Source organism: Beauveria bassiana (assembly GCF_000280675.1).
Source record: "Beauveria bassiana ARSEF 2860 unplaced genomic scaffold BBA_S00001, whole genome shotgun sequence".
Classification (NCBI taxonomy): domain Eukaryota; kingdom Fungi; phylum Ascomycota; class Sordariomycetes; order Hypocreales; family Cordycipitaceae; genus Beauveria; species Beauveria bassiana.
In genome coordinates, this window is record NW_007930836.1 from 1,573,380 (window position 1) to 1,600,569 (window position 27,190).

General features: G+C 55.1%; 7 protein-coding genes across 7 annotated transcripts; 3 read left to right on the forward strand and 4 right to left on the reverse strand.

Annotated features, from left to right (window-relative positions):
• Positions 1–318: 318 nt before the first annotated feature.
• On the reverse strand, positions 319–1,611 carry BBA_00516 (Pex2/Pex12 amino terminal region; the record flags this gene model as incomplete). The annotated part of the gene is made up of 1 exon (XM_008595613.1): positions 319–1,611. The coding sequence occupies one exon, from the start codon at positions 1,609–1,611 to the stop codon at positions 319–321; it is 1,293 nt and encodes a 430-aa protein (XP_008593835.1).
• A 705-nt stretch (positions 1,612–2,316) lies between these two features.
• BBA_00517 (C6 zinc finger domain protein) lies at positions 2,317–4,170 on the forward strand (the record flags this gene model as incomplete). The annotated part of the gene is made up of 3 exons (XM_008595614.1): positions 2,317–2,507; positions 2,572–2,618; positions 2,693–4,170. 3 exons carry the CDS (start codon positions 2,317–2,319, stop codon positions 4,168–4,170), a joined length of 1,716 nt encoding a protein of 571 aa, XP_008593836.1.
• A 1,034-nt stretch (positions 4,171–5,204) lies between these two features.
• Positions 5,205–7,058, forward strand: BBA_00518 (uncharacterized protein; the record flags this gene model as incomplete). The annotated part of the gene is made up of 1 exon (XM_008595615.1): positions 5,205–7,058. One exon carries the CDS (start codon positions 5,205–5,207, stop codon positions 7,056–7,058), a length of 1,854 nt encoding a protein of 617 aa, XP_008593837.1.
• Positions 7,059–7,879: 821 nt separating this feature from the next.
• On the reverse strand, positions 7,880–9,760 carry BBA_00519 (RING finger domain protein, putative; the record flags this gene model as incomplete). The annotated part of the gene is made up of 1 exon (XM_008595616.1): positions 7,880–9,760. One exon carries the CDS (start codon positions 9,758–9,760, stop codon positions 7,880–7,882), a length of 1,881 nt encoding a protein of 626 aa, XP_008593838.1.
• Positions 9,761–13,838: 4,078 nt separating this feature from the next.
• On the reverse strand, positions 13,839–16,929 carry BBA_00520 (heterokaryon incompatibility protein Het-C; the record flags this gene model as incomplete). Its single annotated transcript, XM_008595617.1, has 6 exons — positions 13,839–14,676; positions 14,731–15,290; positions 15,343–15,887; positions 15,941–16,120; positions 16,180–16,737; positions 16,806–16,929. 6 exons carry the CDS (start codon positions 16,927–16,929, stop codon positions 13,839–13,841), a joined length of 2,805 nt encoding a protein of 934 aa, XP_008593839.1.
• Positions 16,930–21,093: 4,164 nt separating this feature from the next.
• Positions 21,094–22,649, forward strand: BBA_00521 (nonhistone chromosomal protein; the record flags this gene model as incomplete). Its single annotated transcript, XM_008595618.1, has 2 exons — positions 21,094–21,255; positions 21,879–22,649. The coding sequence occupies 2 exons, from the start codon at positions 21,094–21,096 to the stop codon at positions 22,647–22,649; spliced, it is 933 nt and encodes a 310-aa protein (XP_008593840.1).
• A 972-nt stretch (positions 22,650–23,621) lies between these two features.
• BBA_00522 (Urease, alpha subunit) lies at positions 23,622–26,755 on the reverse strand (the record flags this gene model as incomplete). Its single annotated transcript, XM_008595619.1, has 5 exons — positions 23,622–23,942; positions 24,060–24,951; positions 25,076–26,340; positions 26,558–26,644; positions 26,735–26,755. The coding sequence occupies 5 exons, from the start codon at positions 26,753–26,755 to the stop codon at positions 23,622–23,624; spliced, it is 2,586 nt and encodes an 861-aa protein (XP_008593841.1).
• Between the last annotated feature and the right edge of the window lie 435 nt (positions 26,756–27,190).

Below are 27,190 nucleotides of genomic sequence, written 5' to 3' on the forward strand. Positions count from 1 at the left end.
GACATGCTCTAATACCCGTTCTGTCCCGTCATAATCGCATCGACTAACTGGAAAACGCCAGTCACAAACTCTTGTATACCATCAGACAAAACAAAGGAGCTATACATCAATGCACAGTAGTCAAGAAATTATATATATATAAATATGTACACACCTCTTTTGGAATTCTAACCAAAACCTCCCCGCCCCGCCATGCCATGATTTCAATAAAGCAACCAGAGCTCATCTTGAGCTCCCGTATTGTATAGTACATTGCTCACGGCCTTTTTTTGGCCGTGTTCCGTAATTCTCATCATCAGACACCATAGGCGTCCAATTTTATTCCTCAACTTCTTCCTCGTCCATGCCACCAGTCACGTCGTCTGTAAAGGCCACCGTCTTGTGCCCTCCCGGCCTCGACCCAGCCGGCTCCACGACGTCGCCGTCCCACGGCCGGCACTCCTTGACGTGCTCGCCGCACCGCAAGCACGTAATGCCTTCGCCCTCTTCTCGCTCGAGACGCGTCGCCAGGCACACGAAGCAGTAGACGCAGCCGCAGGGAATCGTTTCGTAAGGGTTCGTCACGTCCGTCTGCGCCGAGCCGACGACGCCGCTCGACGCCGCCGCCGCCATAATCTCATTTTCCGTAGTCGCATCATTCTGGTCCTGGTAGCAAATGGCACACGTCCGCTCCGGCAAGAATCCATATTCGCCCGAGGCGCCGCCGCCACCGCCGCCGTCCTCCGCGGCACTCGTGTTGACAATCTCCTTAGTCTTGCGCCACGTGCGGCTCAGCCAGCGGCGCCAGCGGTTGATGCCAATGAGCGGCAGCACAAACAGCAGAAACTCGGTAAAGGCGTGCCACACAAGCTGCCGGTTCAGGTACTCAAACGACACCTCGCGGCTGACCTGGCTGGTCGGCGGCGCCAGCCGCATGCGCAGCACCCGGTCCAGCAGCGTGCGGTAGCGGCCGTGCAGCAGGAACACGAGAAACGACGCGCACGCCGCCGCCGAGTGCACCGTCGTCAGGCGCGCCGTCCACCGCGACAGCAGCCGCACGCGCGGGCTCGGCTCGTCGTACCCGTCGTCGTGCTCGGCCAGCCAAGCCTCCCACTTGCCCCACGCGTACTTGCCCACGACGCTGACGAGGCCGTAGAGCGACTTTTGCGCCCGCGACGGCGGCACCAGCACGGGGCCCGCGCGCCGCGCGTCGGTGTACCGGAGGTTCTGCAGCGCCGCGCCGTACGTCGCGTCGTGGTCCCAGACGGTCAGCTTGAAGAGCGCGGCGCGCAGCGCGAGCACAATCTCGTCGGTCCAGTCGTCCTGCAGGTGGCCGCCCGCAAAGTACTTGAGCGCCTCGGTCACCTGCGCCTTGAGCAGGCCCACGAGCTCGTCGTCGAGGAGCTCCGCGTCGACCTGCGCCACGCGAAACGCCGGCCGCGTGCCCTCGCGCGAGGACAGGGCGTCCCAGGCCGGCGCGAGGCCGCTAAAGGGAAACGGCAGCCGCTGCAGCTGGGCGCTCGTGCGGGATGCCTCGCGCTGGGCGGCGATGCGGGCCGCGGCCTGCACTTCGCGGGCCTGGCGGCGGGCGGCGACCCGTTGTTGGGCTTGCACGAAGCTCGATTCGCTCATCGGTGCGGCATTAGATCTTTCGTGTGTGTCGGTTCTCGGTAAATGTGGTATGCGTTAAATGCAGCAATGCGTGGCTCATAGATTAGAGGATGATGGAAATAAAGTAGCGAGCGTCGACGCACATGAAGCTTCGTTGAAGTCTGGCGGCCCCGCGGCCTGCCGTTTTTAGCGCATTCGCTGGGGCGGCATCAGCGAGCCGAGGCTAAAAGCTCTCGGTACTGCCCGTCACACATTCGGCGCTGCACACAGGCTACCTACTCATGTCGCCAGCTCATACAAATACATGAGACGATTACGCTACGGCTTGAAAGCTAACAATCAGCCTCTTAGCTTTCCAGACATACCGCTCCAACTGACTGCTACCGACAGTGAGAGGCGACTCGGACTGCGGGCTCTGGCGGGGGCAATCAGTTGCATCGATGCTACAAGCCCTCTCTGTCGTATCCGATGAGGTGCTTATATAACATGCCAACATCTTCAGTGCACAATGCAAAAATACCTTAGTTATCGATCGAGAGCAGTTTTTGGCGATGCATGGTTCCACACAGCTCCTCCCGTCCCAAACCTGGTACCTTCATTAGCGACCCACTGCCATCGCATCATCTAAACCAATTGACCAGCGGCCACAATCCAGTCTTGCACCAACAAACGGTACCTCATCCGTGAGGCACTGCTGGTCCCTATCTTGCCACGCTGGCGTCGCAAATGGTTCCAAGATGTGCTCCCGAAAGCTCCAGTTCTCCAGAGAACCAGGGGCCTCTGCATGGTGCAGCGGGCCAGCAGCATGTGCTGACTTTCAGCGCCTCCCCTGACGAGCCTTCCACGACGGCCGTCGTCCGGCCCAAGAGACAGAAGAGATTCGCCAACAAGGTCAAAACTGGCTGCATGACGTGCCGGTGAGATATGCATCCGCTTGACCATTTGACAATACATAGAGACTAATCTGAAATGATGTTGGAGACGTAGACGGATAAAGTGTGATGAAGTCAAGCCAGCATGTAAAAAGTGTGCGTCCACCTTGGATGCCATTTACTTGGCCGAGTCCTTCTCATTTATGGCTCTCTAAAATATGTTTCTGTAGGCACCTCTACTGGACGAGACTGCGAGTACCCTCCCACGGTCTTTCGCCTTGCCGAGAGCCCCATTCAAGCAGTGCCCGCGCAGCACAAGCCTTTGAACATCCATCCCATTTCACTCCTAGCTCCGCAGGGCATCAGAGTCGGCCGCCAGGAAGCACACGTCTTTGATCTTTTCCGCCTACGCACAGTCCATCAAGTTGGCGGCAGCTTCAACCAAGCATTCTGGACCGGTGATGTGCTGCGTGCTGCGCGTGTCTATCCTGCTGTCTGGCATGCGTGCCTCTCTTTCGCCGCCCTCGATCATCGAGCAAAGAAGCCTACAGCTTCCGAAGCCGACAAGAAGTCCCTGTATGCCTTTGCGCTGCTGCAACATAACGCTTCGATCAGGCACATGGTCATGATTGCGCAGCAAGCATCCCCGAGTTACGCCGACCAGGAGACGTTTATGCTCGTGAGCATGCTCTACACGGGCCTGTGCTGCTTGCAAGGAGATGTGGCACAGGCCGCTGAACACGCTCGCACTAGCATACTACTTTTCTATCAATGGCAGTTCTGGGAGCATCAGCAGCAAGGACGCCTGGATCACGTACTATCGCCCAGGGCCTTGATTTCTCTCATCTCCCTCTACGAGTCCCAAATCTTCGGTCGCACAAGAAATGTGCCGAAACCAAACTGGTATCTGCAAGGGAAACCACCAGCTGAGCCAGCAAAAGCGTACCAGTCCGTGAGCGATGCGTTTACCGACATCCAACCCATGTTGACGGCCATATTTCAGGCCTTTCCCATGGTCACTCTGCCTGGGGACATTGCCAGGGTGGTAGGGTATGATGACACAATCCAAGAGTACAAGAGCCGATTTGCGGTTTGGAGATCAAAATTCAAGGCACTCTTGGATACGCAGCCCGAGGGTGGTTCGAACAAGCATGGGGCAATACAGCTTCAACTTATGGAAGTGGCTGTGTATGTATGCTTGCACCTGGACCGCACCCTCGGCGAGGAATCTTTTGACCACTTTACAGAGTCATTCATCCGAATCAATCATCTTTCGCGGCAGCTCATCGATCTCGAAAAGGAGACCGAGGCAAGGCAGGGCATTGACGGCCAGGGGTTTTCGTATTCTGTTTCTGTCGCCGAGCTGCTATTTGGCGTGGGACGTACGTGCCGCGATCGGTTGATTCGACGGGAATCAGTTGCACTACTGCGACAGTGGCCTAGAAGAGATGGTATCTGGCGACCGATCGTCGTAGCAGACATGTGCGCTGCCGTCATTGAGCTAGAGGAAGGGGCATGGTACGACATTCGATCGATCGCGCCGGATGTATGCAGCTGTGTATATGAGAAATTCATTTGCAACAACCACCGAGTCGGTCGTCTTGAGTTGAAAATGTCTCCTCCAGGACAGGCGTCTGTTCACTTTCGATCAGTGAGCGACGTCCGACATCAGCGCGAGGGGCTTACCAAGGCGGTTTCGATGAGTTAGTCGAGGCTTTTCGCGAGAGCAAATTTATTGGGAATTGAGGGAAACTCGAGAGATGCTTGTTTCATTCTCTCCCTTCGTGTATCTATATGTAGCAGCAGCCGATTTAAACTAGCATATTATGATGCGAACGATAAGCAAACGAGGCTGTCGAGTCGGCGCCGTTTGCACCCCACCAATGGACCATGCGCCGCCGGGCCGTCACTCGGGGCTGCCAGCTGGCGGTCGGAGGTAGAACTTGGTCATGTGCCCTTTGCGGCGTTTTGGTCAGCCTCCCACCCATGACCTGGTGATGCAATCTGTTGAACCTTGATCGCAATCAAAATTGTCCTATCTTCTAGTTATTCATGGCCTTTCGCTCAAGACGGGTAATACGACCTCGCCGCATGGCACCAACGGACGTCGATACCGGTTGGGCCTGCCCCGCCAACTGCAAACCGGCCTCGATTAGCGTGCCGCCCCCCCCCCCCCCCCCACCTGCGCAGGCACCAGGATGTCACCGCTCCAATAAGTTGCCACTCAGCCATCAACAATCGCGACCGCGCCCTCCTCTCTGCTGCCTTGCCTTTCTGCTCTATCGGCGCCGCCTTCTTCTCATATCTCTAACGTCAATTAATCCCTATTCGCCGTCCCATACTGTGACTCATCCATTTTACGAGTTCCTCCTTCTGCCTGGGCTCGACTCGAGCATTTAAACCACAGTCCGCCGTTGATACCAACTACGCGCCGAGCTCTGTATCTCGAAAGCCTGCCGCCCGTGAGCGGCGCCAAACACCTACAAGAAGCGGGCGCGTGACTTCGCGTCATAAGCAGGGTGGTCACTGTACGCGACCCTTTATTTTTGTTTTCCGTCCTTTCTTGTGAACCTGGCAACTCTGAAGAAAAAAGGGAAGCATAAACTGAAGTTGCCTCGCCACCCTTGCTCCAGTCCTTGGTTTTGCCTCGCCCTTTTGGTCTCGCTTCATCAGTCGCACTTTTCTCGCTCATTTGTTTCGCCAGACTTTTGACTTGCAAAACTTCTTCTTTGGCGCGACGCCATGTCCTCGCGCAGACGACAAATTCCCGTCGAGGACTCGTGGCGCATGGTTGACGGTGAAAACGACAGTATCGAAACGACTCTCTTGCCCGGAACGAACCCCGAATACGACGGCGACATTCTCTCCCCGCTGTCCAGTGAGCAGCCTTCATCGGGCTTTCCCTCGCAGCAGCAGCAGCAGCCGAGCTCGCAGAGCCAGCCGAATTCCAGCTTTGGCTCGCAGGATAGCATCCGCGACTTTGCCAAGCACCAGGCCGACGACAACGTCATTCTGCGCGAGCCGTTTCGTCCCAGCATACCGCCGTCTGTGGTCAGCAGCACCAGCCATAACTCGCTCTCGGCGCACACTCACCGCACGCCGGATCCAGAATTTAGGATGCCGTCAGTCGACTTCAACAGTAGTCGCAAGAGCTCCGGCCAGAGCTCCCGAACGCTTCGCCAGGCCATGATGAGTAGCAGCCCCCGCGACAGCGAATCGACTGCAGTGCGACGACGGGGATACACATCACAGTCAAGTCCCGTGAAGCGCCGGAGCACGCGACAAAGAGCGGACCATGACGAGTACGGGACGCATCACCGAGACCGAAACAGCGATGAGCCTTCTACCCCATCGATTACGAGCGGCATAGCGCGGTGGGCAGTCGCCGTCATTGGTCTCGCCTTTCAATACGCCAAGCGACCCCTCGCGTTCCTTCTCGCCGTCTATCTCTTCTGCGGCGCCATCATCATGACGCAAAACATGCTACAACGGTCCATATACGTTTCCCTGTCGCCTGTCTGCCGCCTACCTGGTGCCTCGCTCCTGAACTTGCCGTTTTGCGCCGATACCACCGGTCGCGACGCACCAGACATGCTGGCGAACCCCGTCGAGTTTGACGACTTGATGGGTGTGCAGGCCAAATTTGAGGATGTTTTAGAGAAGAGCGTCGACGGAGCGTCACTGCCGCTGGAGATGAAGCGCTCTGAAGCGAGCCTGCGCGACCTGCGCACGCTCGTCAAGCACAGCGACATCCAGGCGCGCGACGAGCTTCTTTTTGAGCTTGACGGTTTTGTCGATACGGCGCGGCAGAGCGCCGCCGACCTGCAGCGCTTCAACACGCATGTCGGCTCGGCCGTCGACGCCGTCATCACCATCAACCGCTGGACCGCGCGCTACATTGACTCGCTTGCGCCCCTCTCCGACAATAACGGCGCCTCCTCCTCCACCTCGCTATCCCTCATCACCTGGTCCGGCTGGCTGTTCACTCCGTTTCAGCCCGCCGAGCAGGTCTTTAGCGAGCGCATCCTCCGCGACAAGTATATTGAGCACACAACGCTTGTCTCGGAGCGCATCGCTGCCCTCATCCTCGAGGCCCAGGCCGTCCTGCGTCTCCTCACCAAAGCCGAGGATCACCTCTCCCTCATCTACGACGTCTCGTCGCGCTCCGCCGCCACGCTCTCCTCGCACCGCGACGAGATCCTCTGGAACGTGTGGACGCTCGTCGGTGGCAACGCCCGCCGCCTCAGCCACCTGACACGGCAGCTCGCGCTATTAAAAAAGGTGGACGCGCAGCGCGACTCCGCCGTCGTCCAGGTCAGCGCCCTCGTTCTCGAACTCGAGGCCATCCAGGCCGGCCTTGGCGACCTGCGCGATCGCGTCGCCGAGCCTGGCGTCCTTCGCGACGCCGCCAGTCCCGCCGTCGCGAGCCTCCCCCTCACAATCCACATTGAGACGATTGATCGCGGCGTCGAGCGCCTCGAGGCCGCGCGAAGACGGATCCGCGCAGCCGAGGACGATCGCGTGCGCGAGGCGCTGGCCAGGAGTGGTCTGCGCGACGATCAGGATAGGTTGATTGGCGATTCTCAGCGTGCGTGATTGTCTCTGTTTGTTGGTTCCTGGACGCGTCTCCTACAGTCTTTTTTGTTTCTTTTCTTGAGAGCTCGGGGTGTGCAACGTGATAATGAACGACATGACCTAGGTATTTCCCTTTCTTTTTTTTTCCTCTTCTCAAGAGTCGGTGTTTGATGGTAGAGGCGTTGAAACACACATTAAACGGCTGCTTTTTCGTCGAGATCATGATTCGCTGCTTCTCCTTTTTTTACTTGCCTTGCGTCTGGACAAAGACTTGAACAAAGAGGGCCGGGGAAAAAAAGAGCTTGCCTAATTCACCAATGCAAAGTACAAATATTCAAACACACAAGACTCGTTATCAAATAAGTTGATTGTCGTCCACCAAAATCGTCACTAGATGAATTTCGCACTTCAACAGAGCAGTTTGATGACAGAGACAAAGTAGTGTAGTAGGTTGAATATATCCCATTGTATCCTATAGACCATTCCATCCGGCACATTTTTTCCCAGACAAGGCTCCCGGTTCAAATAAAAACGTTTTTGTAAACGAAAAAGACGTACCTCGAAATTGCCCCATTATATAATATAGAAGAACAGCCTGCATCTTCCAGGCCATGCAGGGGTTCCAACAGAAAATGAAAGATGAAATAAAAAGGCGATCCGCTGTGGATGGTGCTTCTCGCACCGGGCATCCCTTCATAACGTCATGAATAGAAGAAGAAAAGAAAAGAGGCAGGGTGTACACCTGCCTAAACGCCATCGCAATGCTTTTTCCTCCCATGCAGCTGCCTGCTACATCCGCGTGTTAATGCTACGCAAAACGCCGAGCCCAATGTGTGATGCAATTATAACCCCGGAAAGACCTTGGTGACCGCGCGGCGCCATTTGGGACGCGATTGATCGGGGTCGTCAAATGGCGCATTCTGATTGGCAATCTGCCGCATGCGCTCACGCGCAAACGAGGATGGACTGCTACGACCAACAAAGCCGGCGAACCCTGTGCGAAGTTCTGAGCCTTCGGGCTGCGTGGGCAGCACATGCAGGGGTCGGGCTTTGGACTTTCGTGCGCGGGCCTTCTTCGGGGGCGGGGCGGACACAGCCGAGGGCGGGACAAAAGTCTCCGTCGTAGACTGCGGCGCCGCAACTGCCGGTGCTTGCGTTGTTGCTGCTGCTGCTGTTGGGACAGCTTCGGGAGTTTCACCGCCAGCGTTATCGTCACTCCCATTTCCGCTCCTTCTTGGAGAATCGTCTCCGCCGGGACGTTCGGGTGACGAAGTCTGCCGCTTCTCTAGTTGGAGATCCTGGCTGTCTTCCGAGGAGGATATGGAATGGAAGAAGCGCTTGCCCCAACCTGGTCTGCCCCAGCCCTTGAACTTGGCATCGCCAGATTCAATCGAGGAGTCATCAAACTCGACTCGTTCTCGAAGCTTCCGCAGTGCACGCTCACGGCGGACCATGCCGTTGGTAATCTTGGGGCTATATCCCCGCGGCAGCATACATTGCTTACACATGGGACACAAGGAGCTGTTGCGGAGTAGGAACTCGTCGATACAGGTCGGGTGAAAAATGTGGTGGCAAGGCAGCTCGCGAATGATGCTCAGGCGATCTTCAAACTCGACAAGGCAAATGTGACAGCGAGGCTGGAAATTGGTGGCGGTTGTATCGGCTTTTCCAGTCACGGCAGAACGCTGGCTGCGCATTGTCTGCACGCTGTCCGAGATGACAGTGGCGGATGAGTTGCTCTGACGGTCGCCTCTTCGTTTCTTTCTGCCCTTGTTGGATGGCATGGTGGATGGCACATCGGAAATTGGCGTGGACAGGTCGTAGGCAAGTTCGGGCTGGCTGGTGTAAGTAAATAATGAAAAGTCCTTGACATGAGAAGCAGGGACGGTTAGGCGCTTGATACCCATAGCCTCTAGGTCGACTTCACCAGACTCGACACGTTTGCGCAAAGAGGTGCGGCGCCGTCGCTGGATGAAATGCATGGTGAGTGATACCGAGGCAACAATGAAGAGGAGGGCACCAATAACGATGAGAAAGTAAACCCATAGCGAGGGCAGGCTCGCGGGCCCTCTCATGGTTAGTTGGGCCCAGATTCTAACATAGTCTCTTTCGTTTGTGCCGTATCGCTGCATGATTTCGGCGCCATGAGGGACGGTATCGGCGGTTCCGGAATAGAGACTCAGTTGAGTCATCATCTTCTGGCCCTCGATGCCGGGAATGGCAAAGATGGGGAATCTGGATTCTTTCCAAGCGCCGCCATCGTCGAGATTCCATACTGCAGAGTCCGAATCTTGCGGCTTATATGTCGAATTGTTTGGCTTGTAAAAGATGAAGCCACGTATGGGGTCCAAACGGGCCGCGGCGAGGTAAGCCTGGACGCAATCTATGCTGAACCAGGGGGCGAGGGCGATGAGGTTGTAGTTTGCGGGAGGGAGCTGGGACCTGCGGGTGACGTTGTGGGGGATGAAGTCGTATTGTTGTGCGTTGCACGAGGCGACGGTGGAGATGTCGGGAACGTAAAGCAGACCTTGTATGACGCCGTTGAGAGTTTGGGCGCCGTTTGTGGATAGAGTAGTGAGGTTCTGCTTTATGTGCTGCTCGTAGCCAAGATCCCGGGCGACATCGGTAATGTTGCGTATCAGCGACGCCGGGACGGTGCCGGCGCCGTTCCAGGAGGGGTTGCTGAAGAGTAGCACTCCATTGTAGAGTCCTACGAGAGACATGGTGGCTGTGACATGCCAATCATTGGGCGGGGGACATTATAGAGAGCGCATCAGCGGCGCTGTGATAGGGTGATGGCGGCAACGGTACGAATCGAGACAATCCAGGCACAGGTCGGGACGACAGAAAATTATTAGTGATGGTATATCGACGTGCGCCAGTAGCAAGTGCGTGGCGCTTTTTTTTGTCTGGCGTGCTGTGCAAGCCGAGAAGTGTGGGTAGAAGCAGCGCGGCTGGTCGCGAGCAGAGGTCGCAGAAGTAGGGGCGGGTCGTGCGTTTGCCGGGGAGGGACAAGGAGATAAGGATGAGCCGTTGGGCGGATGAGTCGGAGAGGAGCTAGAGTCGAGGGAAGGGGAGCGCAGCGAGGGGATGTGCACAAAGGCGAGAGGAGGCGTTGTCGAGGGAGGATGAGGCCGACGTTGGAAATGGAGGGTGCAAGAAGAGGTTAATAATAGCGGGCGAGAGGAAGGCGCAAGAAAGAGGGCCCCGGCTTTGGCGTCGAGGCGTCGAGGCGTGGGCAGAAGGAGAATGAGAGCAAAAGAGGCACGAGAAGCGGGCGAAGAAGCGTAGTAATAAAGTAATATCACCCGCAAAAAAAAAGATGGGCAAGTACAAGGTACAACTTCCTGGAGAAGCCACTGCGGAGCTCTCTGCACCCAGGCCAAAGTACCAGGTTCCCAGGCAGCCCTGTCCTTATCGCGCCCGTTTTGCGGCGCAGTGGGTGCGAAGACGAGACGGGGTCCTGTCAAAAAGATACCTTGCTAATCGCAACGTGCGGCGACTTACTCGTAAGTATCCGGTACGCGTAGGTGCACCATCCACCCGCCCACACACGTCTGGCACCCACCACCACTCGAGCACCAAGATCTAAAGAGACCATGGTGCGTCTGCTGAGGCATACAAGAATATGGCAAATAAGAATGACGACTTGAAAGCTATTCGGGCCTTTTCTTGTTTTTCGTATGTCTCTTTCGACTCTGTACAACCCATCAAACAGGTTTGCCAACGAATGGTTATAGTGCCACCGTTTTACCTATTGCACCGCAGGGAGTAAGTAAGTGAGTGTTCGTGGCTCAGCAGTCTCTCCACTGTGGCGTCCTGTAGGTAGGTAGGTACCTTTAAACAGTCTCTGCAGAGTGCAGACAGCATGATTATTAGCTATTTAAAATCCGTACTCCGTCGGCAAATTTCAACTTGCCCGTCAGTCTGAGTACCTAATGTAACAGTAACTTGGTCACACAATGACGAACCACGACGAACTTTTGTCATCGCAAACATACCACGACAGACCTGTCTCGTCTCACTCAAAGATCATCGGGCCTTTATAGCTTCGCCTAGTCCGTACCTACACCCGACTCTTACCAGTACTCTCGACCATTTGACCCCGCCGTCCGCTCGCCTGCATTAGGTCCTCCTCCGCCGTCCCGAAGTCCTCCGTCTTCCGTCCCCTATCCATCGTCACCCGCACCACGATGCCTTAGCCTTGCACCGACCATGGCAAACCTGTCCCCCATGCGCACAGCGCCTGTTTGTCTCTGTGCCATGATACCTTTGCACAAGCGCGATATTATCACATACATCGGCTCTTTCCCTTGCTGACTCGGCTTTTTTTTGCCGACGCCACGAAACACTACTGCAATACGTCCATGAACGAATCGTCCTCCACCCCCCAAACCGTTACACTAATGGCTCTCATCTGCCCTCATTCAACTCCCTATTCTCCCTTTCCCTTATTCACTTTCCACTGCTAGGTTAGGTCCCATGCCATTCCACGGCTCCTCTTGTCAGAAAAGGGTGGCTCCACTGTCGTCTTGCAACTTTTCGGTCTTCCTCCATCCTTGACCGAATGCTTGTCAGTCGATTCATGACCAACAGCCTGCGCGCGTTTCTTTTTCAGTTCCCCTCTTCTCCTGTGCTGCTTTGTTATCGGTGTTTCCGCAACGCCATGATTACTACCGACACATGGGCGGCAGCTTCCTCGGCCGCTTCCAAGCTTCCTCTCAATCTCCCACAATGCGCCATCGAGTCATGCCGCCGAGGCTAAATCAATCTGGCTGCATCCGGTCGGTCGGTAAATGGTTATGCCGTAAAATAAGGAATCCCTAGGGCCATGTAAGGCATATGCCTGCTGCTGCATGTCGCATCATGCCGAACAAGTTCATTTGAGTAGCTCTCTGACCACAGCGAATAGCTCGGGTCTAGCTCCATGACTAGCCTGTTTAGATTCAGTAGCAGACTACGGTTTACTGGAATCTGCGTGGCAGTTCTAGATGCGCCTAATTTCAATAGCTCGCCAGGCCTAGGAAGATGGGCTCAGCCGCCCGATGATGGAGGTTGCTCTGTCCACGAGGAAATAGGAAACGCCACGCAGAGAGACGCACGGCGCAAAGCTAGAAACAAATAGGGAATTTCTAGGTTTGACGGGAAGATTGCATTACGAGCGCCTGGGCAAGCCACAAGATGAAATGTAATAGACGTGAAAGGAGAACAAGAGCACTTTGGCGCGTAGACGTCGTTTGGTACCAAACCGCCGTGCAGGCCAATATTGGCTCGCCCAGCTCTGATAAGCATCCCCCCTGCGCCATCCTGAGGAAGTTTTTTCGGCTGCCCGTCAGCCACGCAGCGCCAAGAGCCGGCCATCTTGGCCTCCTCGCCTTTGGGGGTGGGAGGCGCCGTTGATCGCGGCCGGCGTTGTAGCACGTTCTGAGACCTTGGGGGCTCGGTGGGCCGTCTTTTATTTTAGTTTTTGGGTTTGGTTCTGTAGATATTCCGGCGAGAGAGCCATAGAGCCTGTTGAATGAATACATATATGCCGCACACAAGACGGGACATGACCATAACCAGGGTCTTGAACGCGTCTCACAATGCAACTTTTCTGGCTTCCCGAACCACGGGCTCTTTATCTTTTCACAGAGATGGGAATCAAAGATAAAGTCGCCCCGACACCAGCGTGACTTGTTATTTCCAGGCGCTGAAACGTATCCTCGTCGGCAATAAAACCCCCCTCACGCCCGCTTGGTCAGAAGGGCCCCGTCGATTGCGCCCCCAACTTGAGCGGGCGCTCTTTGCTGCGAGCGAGATTGGCCAAACCCCAACGAAGCAGCGGCACCCGAGATTCTCTTGAAAGAAAAAATTGTTGAAAAAAAAACTTGTAATTGAGAATTCGACCATTTGGACATAAAGTTAAAAAAAAAATAAAAAAAAAAACAGGGACGGACTATAACGATCAAAAGTCCCTGCGCATCATACTCCATGTCATGTTTCTCACTGCACCCCTCAACCTCATTTCATTTCCGGATATAACTGTTCTCTCTTTTGAAGTCTTTTTTTTTTCCTCTTTCTTTTCCTTTTTTCTCTGGTTTTCTTTTGGCAGGCTTTCTCTGTGGAGGACCCAGCTTTCCGCCTCATGGCTGGCTTGGCAACTTGGCCTCGTGGGGGAAAAGCGCCGCTCCCACGACTCGGCCCGTAGGGGTAGACTCCAGCTAGATTTCAGGCCCGACGTATTCTGTGCATGCCAACTTCTTCGCACATCTCATCAGCGTTAGTATCATCGCGTGATTTCATGGTTGTCATATTTTGTTCTGTTTTTCCCTAGTAAAATATGACGATGCTATGTGTCATGTGTCACGTGATGTGCCTGTCATTCTCATCGAGAACGTTTTTATGATGGAGTTGGCCCGCAACTATAACCGGCTTCTAGGCTTCTCCTGTTCCTCAAAGCCTGCCATGTGGAAAACGACATATATCGGGCGCAATGTCGAAAATCGCACAAGAATCAGCGCCAGTGGGTGAAACTTGACCATAAACTCCAGAAACGGCATCACAAAGACACAGACCATTGCATACGGGCCATTTTCGCTACCTGATGCCGTCTGTAGGGTATCCTGTGATGCTTTTGACGCGACCATCAAGACGCGTCTGCGCAGACCCCACATGATTTTTCGGCGCGTCTTCATCTCAAATCCATGTCTCGAACAGGTCAATTTGATATATGCTATTTAAAGCAAAGAGGCTACCGCCCCTTGCAGCTAATCTAACAGTTGCCAATCTAGCGCCGCATCAAAACGCGCTCGCGTTCCTTCAGTACCGGTCGTCATTATCATATTCATCGTCGTTGCGTCTCTGGCGGCCATGACCACCGTACTCTCGTCGCCCGTATTCTTCATCTTGACCACTTTCGTCCCGTCGACCGTAGCCATCCTGTCTGCCGTATTCACCACGGCCACTGTTGCCACCGTGTCTTCCTTCGCCGCGGCCACCATAACCACCCTCATTCCCGCCTCCATAGCTGTCACCACCACGACCACCATAGCTACTCTCTTCTCCGCCATAGTTGTCATCGCGACGCGAGCCATGTCCGCTGCTGCGGCCATGGCTGCTCTCCTCTCTACCACCGTATCGCTCTTCTCTGCCGCCGTAGCTACTCTCTTGTCTTCCGCCGTAACTCTCATGCCCACCACCATAGCTACTCTCCTGTCGCCCGCCATAGCTAGTCTCCTGTCTTCCGCCGTAACTCTCATCCCTGCCACCATAGCTGCTCTCCTGTCGCCCACCATAGCTGCTCTCCTGTCGTCCGCCATAACTGCTCTCTTGTCTACCGCTGTAGCCACTGTCGCTTCTACCGCCATAGCTGTCTTCCTGGCGTCCACCATAACCACCGTTGCCGCCGCCACCCTGATAGCTACCGTCTTGTCTACCGCTGTAGCTATCCTCTCGGCGGCTGTCGTGGTCATCTCTCCTCTGATTGGAGCTCCCGTAAGAGTTGGATTCCTGTCGATGGCCACCGTCCTGTCTGCCACTGTCCTGTCGACCGTATCCACTACCACCGCTGCTGCTGTATTCCTGTCGGCCATTGCCGTCGCTTCTACCCTCAAAGTTGCCCGAGCTCTGACTCTGCTGGTTGTCTGTGCGGCCGCTGCTGTATTTCATTAGACGCTGCAGGGTTTGCTCAGGAGCAACGGGCTACTCATACCTGCCCTCGTCTTCGTCCTTGCTGAAGATGGATTTGATGAATCCCTTAAGGCCGCCCGATTCCTCACTCTCCTGCCTGCCCGGCAACTGTATACCAGTCTGCTGCTCCACAATGCTGGAAACTGCGCCGCTGGCGCTTGAGAAAATGGCAGTAGCTGCAGCACTGGCGATCTTAGTTTCCATAGTCTCTGGTGCACCATACAGCTTGCGCATTTCAAGCTTTCCAGCACATCCGTGACCGTGACCAGTATCGTAGACACCCTCTTTGTGGTTCTCTCCCTTAAAAACACCATCACGAGAAAGCTTCCGACGATAGTCATCGCGCTGGTCATCGCCCATTTGACCCCACCACTCCTCGACAACCTTGAAAATCATCTCGCGTGCCTCGACGACGCCATCTTGGCCCATGCTTCTCTGAGCAGGATGATGAAGGACACCATAGATCAGGCGGTCGCAGAGACGATTAACATCGACATTGTCGTCATCAATAGCCTCCATCAGCTGCGGAACGGCCCACGAGACCATCTTGGCAGCACCTCGACCAGCAACCTCATTCAAAATCTATTCAAGTTAGCACCTCCGTAACTTTGTTGCAATCCCGAGGCCATCTTACGTTGGAGAAATGATCCTTGGAAAGCATGGAGTGAGTTGGGTCGGTGCTGTTGTCATTGTCAAAAACAACATGCTGCTGGTTCTTACTGCTCTGAATAATCTCGTCGGAGCCAGTCTTGAGTTCGTTCCGAATCTGTCGAATCAAAGGGACAATAAAGGGAGCCATGATGCCAAAGACAAATTGTGTGAGCTGCTCTTCAAGCTGTTCGATAATCTTGGGCAAAACCGGAATCTTGTCCACGGCATTGCTGATGGTCTTCATAATGTCATCGTGAAGCTTGATGGCGGGCATGATTTGGTCAAATATGTTTCTGACATACAGAGTGAATTCCTCTGGGTCTCTTGGGGAGACAGAGGTGTTTTGCATCTGGGCGGCATTGGCGTTTTCCTGGATCTCATCGATCTTCTGCTTTTCGTTGCCGCCACCGAGAATGCCATCGGGAATCTTGTCGAGGAGTTCGCGAAGGAAGCTAGTATCGGACTGCTTATTTCCCTCAAGTGCTCCCTCGAGCTCCTCAATCTCGTTTTGAGTCAGCTTGTCGGAGACTAGCAAGGGTCAGCATACAAGCACAGACAAAGACAGACACAAGACGCCCAACCTTCGCCGGTAACGGAGTGCAAAAAGTCGACACCACCAAAGGTGCCAGTCACAATAGGATATACCGTGTCATTTGCGCCCTCGAGTTGGATCTTGGTGTTGGTTCCGCAGTGTGGAAAGACGTCACGCTCGCCCATTTCGATAAGTGCAAGCTCCGTGTAGTTGCTGTGGGCAAAGAAATCTGCGAAACGGCGTTAGCGAGTTTGAGAGCAAGCTGCAGAGGAAAAGTGAAGATAATACCCTCCAAGCAGTGCAGGCCAGTGCCCATGAGGCGGAGAGCCTCGTTGCGATCAGCCTTGTTTTGGTTGTCTTTGTAGCGACGACCAAGCTCGATGCAGCGGGTGAAGAGATTGCGAACATGCTTGGCCGAGGTCATGATATTATCAGATTCTGAAGCAATGTATTTCTTCATGCCGTTGCGCTCATCAATCGAAAGCTCAGCTTCCTCGTCGATAGGACCTCGGAGGCGGTCGTAATAGTCGCGCGCGTCGACATTGTCGGCATAATCTTTGGGGTTGTCAATGTGGTCCTCGGGACGGTAGCATCCAACTCGATCAGCGGTCACTTCAAACTCGCCAGAGCCATAGCCAAAGGTGATGAAGCCAAGAACGCAGAGAAGTAGGCGAATGGCCTCGGAGGAGACAGCCTTGACAGTGCCGACGTCAATTGCCTGGGAATAGTCGCGGAGCCAGTTGCCGAAATAGACACGAGATACGTTGTGCTTGCTAAATTTCTTGCCATTAAAGGCGCGAGCCATGGCGATAGAGAGCAGAGCATCCTCAATGTCACCGTGGCGCCCTGTTTTAAAGGTGTTAGTGATGCCAGGCTGACAAACGGCGAGTGCAGAGTACGCGGAGATTACGGACAATTTTGTCCTTCGACCTTGGAGATGGAAGCAATGTTTCCAGCACCAAACGCAGCAGCCGGGCTTGCCAAGACGGCAAGGACGACGAGACCCAGCAGCAGGCTCGAGAAGCGAGAGCTGGCCATGGCGACGGTGATGTGGTGTAACTGTGTAAGTTGTTCTCTGGGCGATGCGACTGTTCTCTGATAGATGAATTCTTTCGAGACGCTGAGATATTGTTGAAGAGGAGAAAATTCAGCGAAATGGAATGAAGAAGTAGGAAGAGGTGAAAAATCGAAAGAGGGAAATGAAAAAGTGAAGATTAGGGAAGAGGAGGGGGTCTCGAGCGAGGAGGGGTTCGTGCTTGGCGGGGGAGATCGTACGTCAGTCACAGGCAGAGAGTACTGGCAAAGCTGAAATTTTATTTTTAGAGAGCACAGCAGGCAACAAGTAGCAGCTAAAGCGTACTCATCACCAGATAGTGCTAGTCATTGCTCCATTAACCGTAGCACTAGACTTCGGGGCCCAACAGGCCGATGGAAAAGACCGGTGAAGCTCTCTAGGGCACCGCGTATGGTGGTCCAAGGCGCAAAGCGGCAACGGCACTAATCGAGGGGTACGAGCTGTGAGTGGCTAATGGTAGTCTGGAGCCCGAGTGTTGGGTCGTTTGGGGCAAGTTTTAGAGGGCCAAGAGGAGAATAAGGAGGCGCTAAGATGCGAAGCTTATACTTTAACTGTTTGAGCAGCATATTAACTGGAGGCGGTGCCTGGGATGGATGAGATTGTGCAGCTATGGATAGGCGAGGGATGTAGCCGGCCGATGGCTAACCCACGCCATGAGCCTATTGTCGTCCCCGCGGATGAAATCGGGCAGAGGGTTGAGTTGAGGCGAAAAAGAACAATACTATCTGGCGAGAATCAAGATCTTTCTTGGCCTTGTCTTGCCACTCGTTGCGCAGCACGCAATCCAAGAGACCCTGAAACAGCCCATTACCGATACAGGGGGTTCCATGAGCGGGCAGATTGTGGGGCGCCTGGCAGAGGGACTAGAGAATAGATAACCAGTAAATTAGTTAACATTTATTCTTTAGCACAGGTCTTGAGCTGCTGGCCAACCATGGCAGCCTCAGGCCTACGCTAACGACTTTCTGTGGGTGTGCACCAAAGCGGGGGCCATGATTCTGTTGGCTCTTTGTTTATGTACACTGTGACGCGTATAGTGCATCGACGTGTTTTTTCTTGCGCTCATAAGCAAGGCTTCCCTACCAAGCGAAGGGAAATATGTTGGAATAAACTAGAATACCTAATCTTGATCACTTACTGAAGAGTTTGCAGCCACGTGTAAACTCAGAATCTGATAGATGCAGGCCAGTCTCTGTCGCATCTGCCGCTGCTTATGTACCCCGCCAATTGTCACCAGTGAGGCGCCAAATCAATCTCGTCAATGTCTTGCAGGTACATGCGGCGCTGAGAATACCCGCCCGCTGCTGTTGATACAAGGACGCTCTTGGCTTGCTATACTGTTCTTCGTATTATTTTCGCTCGGGCAAGTGGATTCGTCTTCCGTGACCGTTTGTACTGCCGAGAATTGACAAGCTACGACGCTTTGTTGGGCGTCGAGGCAGGCAACGGCGAGTGCAGGCAGAATGACTGCGCAGAAAGTCATTTCCCGACAAATTCACGGATCTAATGGGCAGTGGATAGAGTCGTCGGTGTGGTGGGAAATTGATGAAAGACCAGTCGTTGCGGCTGTCGCGGGGATCGTCACAATGGAGGCGGACGGATTGTCAAGTGAAGAGCTGGCATGATTCGTTTGGAGACTTCAGGTGATACTCTGACGATGAACCATCTCTTGCTGCCACGATCCGTAGTGCTACAAGCCAATGCTAACTAGTAGAATTGCCCGGTGAAACGATGGCGTGGATGATTGGAGCCAACAACGGTCGGGAACTGGTCTTACATCGATTGATTGCCTGGAATGTTACAATTGGGGCAACACAAAGCTCTACAGATTTTAAGATGGACGCTGACCATGGCAGGCAGATCTGGCGGCAATGGCCCAGGGACGGCGAGCACCTGCCCATCCATTACCTAAATACGGGCACGTCTTAAACCTCTACCCAGGTACTGTTCAGATAACCACTGGTCAAAAGGCTCGTGGCTGCTCAACGGCTGACTTCCACGATGCTGACACGCTGCGAGTCGAAGGGAACTTGTCAATGCAAGTGAGGGGTAACCGTGCTGAGGTTTACACGTCGTTCCCGAAGCCGCTGGAACGACTGCAGTAAGAGCAGACCCTTTGCCGACTCTCTTCTGACTCTGGTCCAACCAGAGGCGAGCGAGGTACTTAGCCAAGTTCGCCTGGTCGCTGATTATTAGTGTTTATTAGAAGCTCTGTGCAGGAAAGCCACAATTTCACAAAGCCAACTGTAAAAGTCTGCAACTCTCCAGCCCACGGGCTTTATACTAGTAGTCGCTAAGAGGTCTCGCTGGACCAGGACAGTGTCCTGTTGAGCCGCCAAACCAGCTAGTATGGAGTCGTGTCAGGGTCAACACAGCACAGGCATTGCTGCAAATGACTGCTTTACAACATGATAATCCAATTCTGCACTATTGCAGACCTCTTTAAGAAATGCAACGGCTGTGTGAATGATCGGAATGGAAATGGGTTGTTAGCTAATTACTCGTCGTATACCATGTTCAGCTTACTTTACTGGCGAGTTGGCGAAGACTGGCAGGCCTTGTTTGCCAGCCAAATTGTCTGCAGCACTGGTGGAGGAGTTACGCAGCGCTGTTTATTGGATATGTCGGCGAGGGATGGCCGGTAATAAAAGTGCAGAGAGAGCTGGCTTGTACCTAATCGAGCAGGGGTTGTGGCAGCGGCGGAAAGACGGCGGAACAACTGCATTGGCGAGTTACGAATAGGTCATGGTGGTGGTTGATGAGGGCTACAGTGAATCACTACCTAGGTAGTAGATAGGTAGGTACCTAAATACCTACAGAGGCACGGAGACAGGTCCAGGCGGACAGTTGGAGACTGACCTTGCCTGGCGTACGGGATCATGAGTCCAGAGCATGTTACACGAACCAAAACAGCCACTGGCGAAGCCTGGCGAGGTCGCTGAGCATGTAACTTGAAAACACCCGGTTTCTATGTCGAGGCTGCAGTGGTGGTGGGGCACGGCCTGGAGGCCAGCAGCTGTAAGCGAATTAGCGAGCCGCAACGGCTGGCATTGCAGTGCCACCTGCTGTTTGCGGCTGGGCAGCTGCAGGAGCGCTGTGGCCTTGTGGTACAGTAAAGGCCGGTAGCGGGGGAGGGAACCTGGTGCTCTATTTTCTACCTACGCGGTGCGCTCCTTTGCAAATGGGGCTGACTGTTTGCTAACGGGGGCAGCAGTTTTATCTAAATGGGCGAGACCAATAGTACGAATAGCGGGCTCTAGGTACCAGGCGGCTACTGACCTAGCGGATGGTGCTGTCAACGGAAAAGCTGTTAGCTTGGGGGAGCGAGCGAGGAGAAGCGAGGAGGGATGGATAGCACAGGCAGCGAGCAAACCAGCAGAATGCGTACTGTCAGTGCCAGAACCCAGCACACAGTCAGTGCAAATTTTTCTTGCACGACCCCCCTCTCAGGCTTGATTTGTAGTTGCCTCTGGGCACCCCCCGCTAGCCCTCTTCCTCCCCCCCCTCCTCTTCTCCGCTGCTGCCCCCAAATAAACCACCACAGGGAAAAAAACAAAAAAACAGCACACACACACCATGCAACACCCGGGGTGCGGTGGTGCTGCGACCCCGCCGCTGAGCTGGCGTCGTGTGGTGAAATTAGTGATTGCGCGCTGCCTGTGGCTCCAGGCCCAAAATGTACTTAATTGGCACGCCACCCACCTGCCGCCTACCCTTCGGGCCCCCCCCAGCCCCCCGACTTTTCTTTTTCTTTGGCTTTCCCAAATCACTCGCTGTCTTTGAATTTTTCAGCACCCCTCTGATCCCCCTCCCCCAAGCCTCACTGAAGCCTCTTTTTTCTCCCTCCAGCACTCTCCCCAGAAGGCTTCACCAAACCTCCCAGCTCCACCATCACCAACGCCTGTCAACAGCGTCTTCCCGCTATCGCGTCAGTGGACATTTTAGGCTATTCCATCTTATTTTCAACGGCCTCTTCTGCCTTTGGTCGCACTTTTAGCTACAGAGCTTCATTTTAGGCCTCATTCGCCACCGCAATCCCGCCAACTGCCACGCCTTCACCTCAAAGGCCTGGCTTGTAATTTTTCACTCACTTTTACACCCACCGTCAACAAAAACCATCCATCACGATGCCTCGTCCCTCAAAGAAGGCCGACGACAAGGCCAAGGGTGTCATCCCGCCTCCAACCATGGTCATTCCGCCCGTGATTGCCGGGCTTGCTCCTCCCGTCAACCCCAGTGTCGGCCCTCGTGTTGTTGACAACGAGAGCTTTATGCGCGTCCGCGATTCTGTGAGTAATAACCATTTTTCTTCTTTGCAGCCTTGTATTTCACCACATCTTTTCACCCACGTTCCTCACCTGCTTGCCATGAGCTGCTGGCCTTGGATCGGCGCCTCATGTTGTGCATGTAAAGAGCAACTTGAACATGCTGGAGCTTCAGTAGCTGCCAGTGCCAGTGCCAGTGCCACTCGCTGCCCAGCTCCATGGCTACAGAGTTGCCAATGACGGCAAAATCGTTGCGACTGGCCTCGGAGAAAGTCGCACAATTTCCAACCCTTTGTATCACCTTATTCTACATACAATTTTTTTCCCCGCCATTTTCGACCACATATCCTGGCCAGAGCAGCACTTTGTACAGCTGGTACGAGACGCGACTGAGCACCTCTGTATTGTTTACATGGCGCCGCGCCTTGCCCAGACGCGACCCCACTGGCCGCCTGAAGCTCTGGCTGGTGAGCCGTTCAAAGCTTGGCTTCAACTCGCCCAGCTCACGAGCTTCAGCGCCTGGTGTCACAAGCTATGCTCGTCGCACACTTTTGTCTTTTTACCGTTTCTCATTTTCCCCTGCAGCCACAACCTTTCATCCCCTTTCCTCATTACTTACTCATTGAACAATGGCTTACACGAACAAGGCCGTCAATCGTCTCTCCACTATTCTGGAACTTCTTCGTTCCTTTACCAGTGACTACATCCGCCAGACCAGCCTGCTTCTTGGCGAGCAGCAAGGCGATGTTAATGAGCTGATTAACAGCTTTGATCCCGCTGCCGCTGCGGCCCAGCTCATGCTCCAGCCTGTAGGGGACCTTGCCGCTCCTCCCGTCGAGGAGAAGAAGGAGCGCAAGAAGCGTACCCACGACCCCAACGCTCCCAAGCGTCCCCTTACCCCCTACTTTCTCTACATGCAGCACGCCCGCTCCATCATTGCCAACGACCTCGGCCTTGAGGCTCCCAAGGGCGCTGTTCAGGAGGAGGGTCAGCGCCGCTGGGCCAACATGAGCCCCCACGAGAAGCAAGGCTGGAACAATGCATACCAGTATAATTTGCGTCTCTACAACGCCCGTGTTCATTCGTACAAGGCACAAAACGCCAATGCCAAGAACATGACGGATGAAGAGGCTCTCAAGTACGCCGAGGAATTTAGCATCCCCATGCCCGACCTCAAGGATGCCTCCAAGACGGACAATGTTCAGGCCGCCATTGCCGAACAGCTTCAGGATGATTCCTCCAAAACTCCCAAGAAAGCCGCTGGCGGTCGCAAGCGTAAGAGCGATGCACCCGTCACCGAGGTTGAGACCCCCAAGGCCGGCCCTGCCAGCCCTGACAAGAAGCGCAGACGCACTTCTACCAAGGCCGCTGACGACAAGGACGACAGCAAGAAGTCTGCTCGCAAGAACAAGAAATAAATTCTTCAAGTGGCACCACGCGCGATGCATCGCGCTTCGCTGCATCATTTTGTTTAGAGCGGCTGCTTTTTCCATGGTTCTTTTTCAACAGCACGTCGCTGCCAGTGACGCCGCCCTCTTGTTTAATGACCGGAGAAACAACACATGCAGAGTTGGCATGCCGTGCATGATCAGGAAATCATGCGAGGCCCACGCTAACCTACCTGTGTCCTGCGCTGTATTAATCTTGTCTCTCTTTTGACTCGTGTAGCGTGGCACTGGGCGTAGCTGCCTGCTACCCGCGCTTCTTTTTTACTATATTCGGCCTAGGACATGTTTACCGGGTTGCGTCAAGGAAAGACGCCGGTTGGGGAAAACCAGAAACTTGAAGTATATTTTTTTTTGGAGCTGTATTTCTTTTCTTGTCTTTTGGCGCGAAGTCTGGTGGGATGGAGAAGGATATATCTGGTTAGGGCTACTTTGACGAGGTTCGCTACGAACCCTTTTCATGACTGTATTTACGCGGGTGCCTTCTGGTTGTCGAGGAAGCCCTGTAATGAAATCAATGAATTTTCTAGTTTACCACTTGACGCTTGACATACTCTGATGTGCTCGCAATGAGATGGTTGGCAGATCATGTCACAGCTTGAGTGCTGACAAGAGTCCGTCTCATACTTGAGTGTTAACACGCATTGATCACATACCCGAATGCTGGTGTAAATATATATCGCCCAAATGTGAACATTGACCCCGAAAATTTGCTCAGTAGTCTTGAATAACGAATCAAGTTGGTATTTGCTCTAATTCTATTGAAATTCGCTCATGATGCCCTGTAATGCAATGTTGCAACCCCACTCTTGTCGCGTGATGCCAACAACCTTTTTCCCACACGCGGCGGCCTCGTTTGCCTCTTCATGACTCCCGCCAGTTTCCCCCCCTTTTTTATCCTTCTCCCCATTCTCCTCGGTACGCACGCCATGCACGCACCAAAACTCAATACACGTAAAACGGCTGTGTCAGCGGTAGCGTCTCAGCCGGCTCCGCCTCACACGCCACGCCGTCGGCCTCGACCCGGTAGCTCTCGGGGTCGACGCGCATCTGCGGCATGGCGTCGTTGAAGCGCATGTCCGTCTTGCGCACGGAGCGGCACCCGCGGACGGGTTCGACGCGCTTGCGCAGGCCGTACGAGGCGACGGCGCCCGAAGCGACGGATTCCTGCGACACGAAGAGCACGCTCGTCGAGGGCACAAACGAGGCAAACATGGGGCGGCCGATGATGGGCTGGACGGTGGGTATGGAGGCGTTGGGGTCGCCCTGTGTGAATTGTTAGCTATGTTTCTTCTTCTTCTTCTTCTTCTGCTTATTCTACACTGTAGAGTGAAAAGATAAGGTGAAAGGTAGGGGTGGAGAGAAGAGTCAAAAAAGACGTACCATTTGTGACCAGGCAACGAGGCCGCTTTTTATCACCTGGTACGGCTTGGTGCCAAACCACGCCGGGTCCCAGACGACCAGATCCGCCAGCTTGCCGACCTCGACGCTCCCGACCAGGTGGCTGAAGCCCTGGGCGAGGGCCGGGTTGATGGTGTACTTGCTCACGTAGCGCTTGACGCGAAAGTTGTCGTCGCCGCTGCCGTCGTCCTCGGGCAGCGCGCCCCTCTGCGTCTTGTTCTTGTGCGCCGTGTTCCACGTGCGCAGCACGACCTCGCCGCAGCGGCCCATGGCCTGCGAGTCGGAGCTCATCATGCTGATGGCGCCCATGTCGTGCAGGACGTCCTCGGCCGCAATCGTCTCGGCGCGGATGCGGCTCTCGGCAAAGGCCACGTCCTCGGGAATGTCCTTGCTCAGGTGGTGGCAGACCATGAGCATGTCGAGGTGCTCGTCGAGCGTGTTGCGCGTAAAGGGCCGCGTCGGGTTGGTCGACGACGGGAGCACGTGCGGGTGCTCGACGACGGAGATGATGTCGGGCGCGTGCCCGCCGCCGGCGCCCTCGGTGTGGTATGTGTGGATGGTGCGCCCCTTGAAGCTGGCGAGCGTCGACTCGACGAACCCGGACTCGTTGAGCGTGTCTGTGTGGATCAGGCACTGCACGTCCATCTCGTCGCACACGGTCAGGCACGAGTCAATGGCCGCGGGCGTCGCGCCCCAGTCCTCGTGGATCTTGAGCCCGCACGCGCCGGCGGCGATTTGCTCGCGTAGAGCGCCGGGCGCCGAGTCGCTGCCCTTGGCGGTGATGCCGATGTTGACGGGCAAGTGGTCGCAGGCTTGTAGCATCTGCTTCATGTAGTGCTTGCCGGGCGTGCACGTGGTGGCGTTGGAGCCAGCGCTGAAGAAGGTGTTAGAGACGTGTGTAGGATTGTTGACGATGAGATGTAAGAGACAGTGATGAGGGTAAAAGGATGAGGTAAAAGAGAGTGGTGAGAGTAAACTAAGAGCGTAGATCAACTTACCTTGGACCGGTTCCGCCACCAAGAAACGTCGTCACGCCAGACGCCAGTGCCTCTTGCGCCTGCTGCGGACAAATCAGGTGAATATGCGTATCAATCGCGCCGGCCGTGATGATTTTGTTCTCGCCCGCAATCACATCCGTGCAGCTACCCACGACCATGTTGGGCGTCACGCCGTCCATGACGTCCGGGTTGCCCGCCTTGCCTATCCCGACAATCATGCCGTGTTTGACGCCGATATCCGCCTTGACTATCCCCGTGTAGTCGACAATCAGCGCATTCGTAATGACGAGATCCAGCGACTCGGCGTCGGGCCGCCCCGTGGCCTGGCCCATGCCCTCGCGGAGCGTCTTGCCGCCGCCAAACTTGCACTCCTCGCCGTACGTCGTGTAGTCCTTTTCGACCCGGATCCAGAGATCCGTGTTGCTCAGCCGCACGCGGTCGCCCGTGGTCGGGCCAAACATGACGGTGTACGCCGTGCGGTCCATCTTGTACGGGCGGGGCACACGGGGCTGGGCGCGGCGCCGGCCACCAGCAGCAGCACCAGCAGCACCAGCACCAGCACCAGCGGCGCCGCCCCTGTCAGGCTCCGGGGCGTGCGCGTAGCCCGCCTCCATCAGCCTCTCCACAATGGCGTCGACGCGCCAGCGCTCGACGCCGCCGGTGCCGAGCCCGTTGCCGCCGCGTATGACCTGGTGGCCGGCAATCTCGACGAGCGTGACCGTCTTGGCGTCGCCGGGCTCGAAGCGGTACGAGGTGCCGGCGGGAATGTCGAGGCGGTAGCCGTAGGCGCGCGCGCGGTCAAACACGAGCTGCGGGTTCGTCTCGATGAAGTGGTAGTGCGAGCCGACCTGGATCGGGCGGTCGCCCGTGCTGACGACGCGCAGCACGATGCGGTGCCGCCCGGCGTTGAGCGTGATGCGGTCGCCTTTTCGGGCCACCACGACAGCGCCGGGCTGTCGCGCCGGCGCGTACTCGAGCGGATCCAGCGTCGCGGGGAACAGCCGGTCGGCATCGCGCGGCACGGGGATGAAGCTGCCGTACAGCGCCCGCGCCAGGTTTCCGTCGTCGGTGCTGATGGGGTTGTGCACCGTCACCAGGTACGTGCCCGTCGGAAAGGTGCCCTCGACCTGAATCTCCCGCAGGGTGTGGCACACGCAGGGCAAAACGTGCCGTCGGCCGAGCATGGTTGCGCCGAGCGCCATGAGGTCGGCGACGGTGTGATTGCCATCGCGGATGAGCTCGTGAATGTTGTTGGCAATCAACGCCTAAATCGCTCCATGATAAGCGGTCACAAGTTAGCCGTTTTTTTTTCTGGTGTAATTTTGTTGTTTGTTACGCAAAATGTGGATATTGATAGGGATCGTTGGTGTAAGTCGCCGCCCGCCGCCGCTTTGTGGCCCCCGACATTCGGAGAGCGCCAAGGGGGGGTTTGGTGGGTGGATGCCAAAAGATAAGAAAAAAAAGACGGCCGCAAAAACGTACCGTGGCCTCGGCATGGTTGAGCTTGACTCCACGCGCCAACCGCCGCTGCGCAAGCAGACCAAGCTGTGAGATGACGAGTTTGTCGAGCTGTTGATGACAATCAACTTGTCAGCCGTTTCAGACACCAATTGGCAACAGCAAGGACAAGGCAAAAAGGCCTTTTGAATAAATACGTACCTCCTTGGGTACAAGGTGCATCGTGTTAGTGGGCTCGATCGACAGCCGTTTTGGTGTCAGTTGTTCCGAATTGGGAAGACGTCGACTAGGGGTTGCATGCTCTTCCAAATCGGTAACCCAAACGATCGGAATATGTGTGAAATTTGATGAAAAAGTCTGGGGAAGAGAGATTACAGATAGAAAAGATTGAGAAAAAAAGAAGAAACAAGAGACGAAGAAGGGCAAGTCTTTCAAGATAACAGGAAGAGAGACAAAAGCTAGGAGCACAAGACCCAATGGCAAGGCCGGCACCAGACAGCCACATGGAGAGCCATAGTGCCCGTCCTCGTAGATAACAAACTCGAGGCCGTAATCTAGAACCCCCAAGCCGAGCAGCCGTCCCTGCGGAACCACCCCCAAAATGGAAACCAAATAAAAAAAAGGTTACCCAGCGTCTCAGAGATAAGAGACATGAGC